Source organism: Daktulosphaira vitifoliae, unplaced genomic scaffold, assembly GCF_025091365.1.
Source record: "Daktulosphaira vitifoliae isolate Bord-2020 unplaced genomic scaffold, ASM2509136v1 Scaffold_493, whole genome shotgun sequence".
NCBI lineage: Eukaryota > Metazoa > Arthropoda > Insecta > Hemiptera > Phylloxeridae > Daktulosphaira > Daktulosphaira vitifoliae.
Genome location: NW_026100058.1, coordinates 1 through 8889, shown reverse-complemented (window position 1 = coordinate 8889; position 8889 = coordinate 1). Strand labels below are relative to the sequence as shown.

The following is an 8889-nucleotide window of genomic DNA, read 5'->3' as shown; positions in this document are numbered from 1 at the left end:
GATCCAGCATATAAAGATGAACTAGCTACTTTAATCAAAGATACTGAAAAATTTGTGAGTTAGTTTTTTGTAATAACTCATCATCATAATTATTTTCTTATTAAATAAAATATTTTAGCTTCTTAGTGATGATGATGAGGATGGAAATGAAGAGTCGAGTGAAACTGAAGAAGAAGCAATGATGGCAGAGTTCACATTACATAAAGAAAATTANAGCAATGATGGCAGAGTTCACATTACATAAAGAAAATTACTATAGAAATAAATTAGAATACAATGTTATTACTGAGTGAGTATTTATTTTTTAATAACTTAATACTTTTACTTATTTGAAGTAATTATTAGTTACTAATTTTATAATCATTTTAGAGATGTAATGCGTTCTCAAGCAGAAGGATACATTCGAGCAATACAATGGAATTTAAACTATTATTATAATGGTTGTTGTTCTTGGTCTTGGTATTATCCTCATCATTATGCACCATATATTTCTGATATCAAGGACTTTGAAAATATCCAGCTTGAATTTGATTTAGGCCAACCATTCTTACCTTTTCAGCAGTTGTTGGCAGTATTACCATCACTTAGTAAAGAGTTATTACCAAAACCTTTTCAAGATTTGATGATAGAAGAAGCTAGTCCAATTAGAATGTACTATCCTGAACAATTTGAAACTGATCTCAATGGAAAACAACACGAATGGGAAGCTGTCGTATTAGTTCCTTTTATTGATGAAGTAAAAAAATAAAATATATATATATGTGTGTGTGTGTGTATACATATATATATATATTGATATAATGTTTTATCTAGATTATGTATTAACAAATTGCTTTTTAGGAAACTCTATTAAAGTCTATGAAAATGGTCGAACACAAACTTTCAGATGATGAAAAAAAAAGAAATTCACATGGTCCTATGTATCTTTTTAAGTATACCAAAGAAAATATGGGTAATTATTTTTACAGATAAATAAAATAAAATTTTACATCTGAGCTATATTTTAATTTTATAGGTATAGTGTCAAACTCAAAGTATTTTCCACCTATTCAAGAAAGTCATGCACATAGAATATTGATTAATCGTGAAGATATTGCCGTTGATCCTAATGATTTAGTTAAAGGTTTGTGTCCAAATGTAAACTTGGATGTTTATCATGTTGGGTTTCCTACTCTTCATCTCATACCAATTACAGTAAGTTTTTATTTTTCATATTTATTTTATTATGGTATGGTATTTAGGTGTTTTTGCAGGGCGTGCCTAAGAGTCTATACCTACTTGTAGAAATGCCTTTAGTATGATTAAATAGGATATTTTTATTCAACTATTGTTCAATAAGTAAGCACTGCCTTACTTATTCCAACTTTCAGGAGAACAATAATAATATTTATTCTCATTGAACTGTTTATATTTATTAATTTTTGAAATATTTCCCTCTGATTCAAATCAAATTTTGGATATTTTTATGATGGTAATTATAAGAAAAGTAATTTTTGAATTAAAGTATCTTATAATCTAAACAACAATTTAACAGTTGTAAACAATATGATAATCTTTTTTTATAAAAAAAAAAATGTATTTATATATAATTTTAGTTTTACATATTTGGTATACTTAAAGTTAAATCATTTATTTTAACTAAGAGTTAATCTATGGAAGTTAAGAAGGTTTATCCTCCTTAAATTTAAAAATAATTATGTATTATAAATAAATTATAATATTTTTAAATTGTAATTTAGGCTGAATTACTCAAGAAAGGTGTAAAAGTTTTTCAATCTTCAAGTTTGGGTGAAAACATGATAATTAAAATAATTAATCAAGATGAAAATATTGAAGGCAATATACAAAGTATTGCTAAAGAGTTACTTGGCAAAACTGTGTATGCTAATTGGCCTCATCTTGAAGAAATAAAGTATATTTTTCTATATTTAATAAATAGATCAATTAATTTTTGTAAAATTTGGATTTTTTAGAGTTACTGCTATATCTAGCAAATCTTTACTTTTGTCTCTTGACGATAATGAGCATGTCATTGTTCGAGATATGGATGATTCAGCAGTACAGGAATTCAAATTACTTTCTCAAGGGTTTGCAAAAACGTAAGAAATACAACATAACTAAATTATAAATGGAACATCTTATTTTAAATAAATAATAATTTAAAAAAAATATGATTGGCATCAAATGCAGTACTGCAAAAACAACTCATATATATTAGAGTTATTTAGGGGGTTAGAGTTCTCTTATAATTAGTTCCTCAAGAATTCTAAAAAATTATGTTGATGATTTATTGTAAAAAATTGAAAAGTGTATTTTTAACTTTTTTAAGAAAGCATTTTAATTTTTTTCTTTTATCTTGTATGCATTATTACTTTTTTAATGCAAACTATTGGGTTTTACTTATAAATTTATCACTCTGTATATTAAATAATTAAAATAATTAATTATGTTTAAAGCTATATGTCTACTCGTGGTATTGATATTGGAAAAACTTCTATACTGTTGCGAGGTCAAAAATTAAAGGGAACTAAATATATACCAAGACAAGATGGCAGTGGTGTAGATTTAGTGAAAGCTGTATGTATTTTGTGTATTATTCCATGATTTTTAATTATTACTAATTATTTATAATTGTGTTTCATAAATATTGAAAAAAAGTGGTGTGAAATTCCTTCAACTGTAGCATTTCAAACAGCTGTCCTTGATTTAGAAGTTAATGACCCACATATTAAACAAAGTTATTTTGCTCTTGAAGAGTACTTCCCTGTTGGAGGAAATGTTTTTGTACTGGATGCTCCATTTTACGGTTGTCAAGCAGAAGTGATTGGTGGTTATATATCTTCTAGAATTAAAATTGATATAACACTCACACCTGAACCATACTTCTATGATCTCCGTGATACTCTAAATTCTGTTTCTATTGAAATGTTTAATGGTATAAATATTAATATTAAATAAATAAAATATATCATAAAAAAAAATGAATATTTGATAACTACTTTATTCATGTTGTATTTATAATTTATTTAATACATTTTTAACCACAAATATATTTATGTATTTTTTTTATGTTCAGTTTTTACTACAACAAACTAAAATTAACAATAAATATTGTAAAATGATGAAAATAATGAAAATTTAACTTTTTTTATATTTAATTAACATATATATAATACTTTTAAATTTTTATGTAATAAAAAGGTAGTTTTAAAAAAAATTAAGAGTTGGGTGATATTATTTAATCTAATACTGAAGCATAAAATTTTTGAACAATTTGTTTATTATTATTTAGCAAATGCTGCTGCAGCTCAACTTGCTTTAAGTCCGTATTTACTAGCCAAACTCACTGGAACAATTTTTTTAATGGTTGATAGTGAAGAAGATAGACATGAAAAAAAAATAAACATTGGAATGAGTCTAAAATTTAATAAGCGAAATGAAGAAGTATTTTTTGATAAAATTGTGTTGATTTATTGAAAATTAATTTAATGTAAAATTGTCTTTAGGTTATTGGGTACACAAAAAAAGTTGAAAAATATTGGCTGTATTCTCAAAAAACTATTGATTTGTTACGTGAATATTTAGAACGTTTTCCAGAACTTCAAAATTTAGTAAACACTGAGAGTACTAATGACACATTTAGAATAGAGGAAATGTTTCCAGATAAACAAACAAGGTAAATAATGATATCTGATAGTGATTAAAATCACTATCAAAAGAATCGCTTCAATGCAAATCTGTAGATAGTTATAAATTTTAAGAAATTGATGAATTATTCCAAAAGCAAAATGAACTCCTATTTTCTTATTTATATCCTGATTACAATTATGCGATATATAATTGTAATATATGAATAAATATTTAATCAATTTTAGATTTAGATTTTAAAAATTGTATTTTTTTGGGGAATTTCCTTCATTTACAGGGAATGAGGAAAATTTTATCAATTTTTAAAGGCAATGTCTTCAATTAGATATAATTTTTGATATTTTGACAAGTTGTTGAAAGATATCGGTCCCGTGATAGCTGATAAAAAATAGCAACAGACATAAAAAAAAAAAACCTAGTAAAATTTATACCTTTCAGATTTGCATCGAAGTTAAAAAATATTTTATGTTTTAAAAATACTTCTATANCGAAGTTAAAAAATATTTTATATTTTAAAAATACTTCTATATTTTATTAAAAACAAAATAAATAATATAATAGAAAAGAAAAATTAGAAAAATTGAAATCATGGATTTCTGAAATGCGTTCATTGACTAAACAAAAACAAACATTTGGTTCAATGGAACCATGCAAAGTTGCAGTTCTTGAAAAGTATATGGACGATTTTATTGAAATAAACTCTAAGCACAAAAAAATTATCAGTCTTAATGTAAAATCACAAAATCTTCTTAAAGTAAGTTATTTAATTAATGTTTCAAAAGTATTTATTTTGTAATATTGAAATTAAAATATATATATCTAATAATACATTGTTTTAGATGAATAGTTGGGTTATTAAAATTTATGTTTATCCTTTATTTCTATATTTTTTTTGTGTAATTATTTGTATTTATAAATCATTTATTTTATATTTGTAGCCAGTAACTAAATTGGATAAATTAAAAGCTGATGAAGATGCTGATACACGTGTGTTAGATCGTGTAGTATGTATACGATCATCTTATCAAGTCCCACTTGGTTATAAAGGCACAGTTATCAGTAAGTGTTAATTGTTTGGTAAAATTTCTAAAACATTAAATTAATAATATGTTTTATTGATAAATCAATAGGTATTAATAAATCAAACGTTGATACTGAAACTGTTTACTGTGTAATATTTGATAAAGAATTTGCTAATGGGGTTTCTTTAGGAGGTAGTCCTAATAGAGGTTATAAACTTTGTAGAATGTCATTTATTAACTTATCACATGCTATACGTAGTGGGCTTTATAAACCATTAGTTGTTAAAGTACCAATTAGTCAAAGATCAAATACTGAAAAACAGGTAAAGCATATCATCCTTTGCCATTACTATGAATATTTAAATCAATTTATCTAATGCTTACAGAACACTCAAATGAGCATTTGGGAACATTTACAGGTTTGTGAAAGTTTTATTTTCCAATTCAGTACGCTTATATGTTATAGCAATATGTATTTAATGAGTCTAGTACATAAGTACATACATGGTGTAGTTAAGTACACTACCTGAAACATAGTTAATATTGTATATACTGATTCACAAAATCTGCTATTAAGATTTTAAGAATTTTCATTTAAATGATTCGTGATTTTTTTTGTAAATTTTTTTAAATAAGCATTATAATTTTGTTTAAAAACTAAGGTTAGCATATAATTTGAATAAATATACATTTTCTACACTGCTTAATTGTATATGGTGACCCATATCAAAGATAGAGATTTTGGTAGATGTGTAAATAAAGGAAGATTAATTTATGAGAAAAATGCATTCTGATTTTAATCAGAAATATTTCTTATTAAATATTTATTACGTATTGCTGACAATAAAACTATCTTTCAATATTTGTCAGTGCCTATTTTTGTGTTTTATGACAAGTGTGATACAACATTAATTGTCAAATACATTACTTAATAAAAAAAAAGTGTATTTCAAATTTGCCAAAAAATAGGTCCTGTTATTTGTTTAAAAATGATACACTTTTTTTTGTTATAACTTATAAATGTTTATTTATAACTATTATATAACTCTATATACAAATTAATATAAAAATATTTATAATAATTTGAACATTTTTTCTGATTATAGTCAAATTCTAAGAACTTAGATAAAATATCAAAGAATACTGAATCTAAATTTACATTAGCTTCAAAAGAAACTTGGCGACGACAACAATTAGTAAGTGTTGATAGGTAATGATTTAAAGTAACAAGAATATATTACAGTTTTAATTTTAAAAATTGTAGTTTAAATTTACTTAATATTTAAATATTAAGTAAATTAAGATACTTATTATGTTTTATTATGTTATTAGTTTGCTTATTTTTAAATGTGTTAAATTTTCTTTATGAAATTTGTCAGTTATTTGAATTCTTGAAATCAATAACTACTTAGTAAGTACTAAATAGTTGATTTTGAGTTAATTTTTTTAAATATTTGACAACCTTCTACGCAGGTTATATTTTTTGTCTTATTAAAATTATTTAAAACACATAAAACATTTTACTTATTATTTAATATATGTCCCTCACTGATTTTAGTTTGTTTAATTTTGTGTCATATACTATAGTATTGATTACAATTTTTCATGTATAAAAGGCGTATATAAGTTATTATCATAATTAGTAGTTTTTATTTTAATATAAATGATTTTAGTGTTAAAGTAGTTTAAACTATAGTATATATTTATTTATTCAGCAGAACGAGTCAAATTCAGTAATGAACAGTAATATTTCCCAAAAACAAGGACAACCTGTTGTAAGTTAATTATAATCATTTATAATTTACTAAAAATTTTATCTTTCAATTAAACAGTTAAAATAAAATTTGTATTATTATAACACGCCTGCCAAGAACTAGTAGATGGTTTTGGGAATGTATCGGAAAACCTGAGATAAATAAAATCACAGTGTGGGATTGCAACCCAAGTCATAGCAACCCAATGCCTTATCACTAGGCCACCATGAACTTGTAAAAAGTAACCGATACATACCCATTGAGGCATATATGTGCTATAGTGTATAGTTGAAGATATAGCTAACCACATCAATAAGTGTCATGTACAAACATTGTATAATCTATAAATACTTACATTATTTTAAAATATAACACTGAGGAAACATAATATAAATATGATTTCTGTTTAGTAGAAAATATTATGTTTTAAAAATTGATTTAATAGTATTAATGCTTTAGTTTTTTCTACTGTANAAATTGATTTAATAGTATTAATGCTATAGTTTTTTCTACTGTTTTTTACAATTATTTTAAAACTATATAATGATTAGGAAGAATTAAAGAAAACCCAGAGCAGTCAAAATTATAACAATAATAAATCTAATAATTCTTCTTTATTGAATGCTGATGCATGCGTGAGTGTTCAAAATATTTCTTAGTATTTTATACAATTTTTTGACTATCATTTAATTTATTTTAGGAGTTCACAACATTGGCTCTTAAAAAAATGTTAAAAATTCAATCGGAAGATAACTCTATTATAAAAACCAATTCAAAAGTAAGTTAAAAAACATTTTCGTGTAATTATGACAAATATTTTATTAAATTAAAAATTATTATTTTACATTAACTAATCTACTTACACATTGCAAATACTCAGAATTCATTTAGCCGATAAACAAGCTAAGCTTATGTGTTAACTAAAGCTGTTGATTTTATGTATATGTGTTTTTTTGTGCCTGTCACTTTTTGTTCTTGGCTCTTACTGCACTTAATTTGCTCAACTATGAGACAGAATAACCTAAATCACATCTAGTAAAGAAATTATCCTCAAAAATAAAAAAAACCCTAAACTTTTTCTAAAAAAACATCTTGTTCTTAAAATCCAAATATCATGATGTTTACCTGTTTATGATAGTAATTTTAATTATTGTTTAACTTCAATCTATAAAAGTTTTCTCTATGTTTGGCTCTCATTGTACTTGGTCTCAATTGTATTTTTTTTTTAAGTTGAAATTTATGATACATATAGTTATTAAATTTTTTATTAATTTTTAGTTGGAGTCAATCAAGAGTTTCTCCAGTGCACCAAGTGGTTCAAGTTATAATAGTAAAGAGCAAATGACTGAGAATAATTTTAGCAGGAATAATGATAACAGTATACCTTACTTCCCAGCAGTTAGTTATAATTTTCATTTAAAAATTAAAGTTTGAAAAAATTATAAATAGCATTAAATATTAATTTAAAGGAACCATCAACATCTATGACTGCTGCTCTAGAGAGCTTTTATATTTCTAAAGGTTATGGAACACCCAGGTATAGTTTTACAAATAAAGTAGATAAGAATATGAAATTGTATAGTGCATCTGTATTATTACCAAATGGCATAACTTTACCAGGAGAAGTAAAACCAACCCATACAGAGGTATATTAAAAGTTTAACTCAATTTCTAATTACTCAAAAAAATAATTTTTTTTAGGCCACTGAAGATGTAGCTGCTCGTGCCTTGATTATTATAAAAAAGATTGAATCTAACCAAAATAAAGCTGAACAAGTGATATCTAATAATTTTTCTCAGAAAATAAATCCTAGACTGGTTACCCAACAAGAAATAGCAAAACAAATTCCACAACAGCAAGCACCATCTAATGCATACATGAACTGGATATCATCATATCCACATCAGTCTTACCAACAACCTATTCCTCAACAATCAGTTCAATATTTTAAGGGACCTCAAATCGCATATCAACAATTCCAGCCTCAACAGTTTTTAGCTCAATATGCACCAAATTATCAAGTACCAAGACAGTCATATCATCTACCTTTTGTATCACAACCTACTTTTACTCAACAAAATGTAGTTAGTGGATACTCGTTACCATCACAACAGTATGCACATTAATTAAATTAAATTATATGATTTTTAAAATTGGTATGATTTTAGGTATTTTAACTATCCTCAAGAAATGCAGTACTCAAAACCTGTACCTACAGTGTTTCCTAATATTGTAAATCCAGCTCAGTTGCCACAGCCTCCAATTCACTGGCAAGCAACTCCTAGAAATGGTAAGTTTTTTAATCATTTTCAGTATTTTGGTTATTAAAGTAAATTAAATGTATTGATTAATAGTTCCAACAGCTAATAATGAAATTCTCATGAACCCTCTACAGCAAACTTATCAATCTCATACAACTATAAGTCATCCAACTTATACACGATCAGTACCAAAAGAAATGTTA

At 25.0% G+C, this 8889-nt stretch overlaps 1 protein-coding gene across 1 annotated transcript; it reads left to right on the top strand.

Annotated features, from left to right (window-relative positions):
- Nucleotides 1–220: 220 nt before the first annotated feature.
- LOC126909519 (5'-3' exoribonuclease 1-like) lies at nucleotides 221–8886 on the top strand (the record flags this gene model as incomplete). The annotated part of the gene is made up of 23 exons (XM_050691954.1): nucleotides 221–289; nucleotides 370–736; nucleotides 841–952; nucleotides 1016–1194; nucleotides 1740–1912; nucleotides 1974–2099; nucleotides 2457–2577; nucleotides 2659–2935; nucleotides 3293–3444; nucleotides 3507–3676; nucleotides 4210–4402; nucleotides 4587–4707; nucleotides 4779–4993; nucleotides 5057–5089; nucleotides 5777–5866; nucleotides 6386–6445; nucleotides 6976–7059; nucleotides 7125–7202; nucleotides 7703–7822; nucleotides 7894–8070; nucleotides 8126–8538; nucleotides 8594–8715; nucleotides 8780–8886. Coding segments are annotated over exons 1-23 (3558 nt in total), but the record flags the coding sequence as incomplete, so codon positions are not given.
- Nucleotides 8887–8889: the final 3 nt, after the last annotated feature.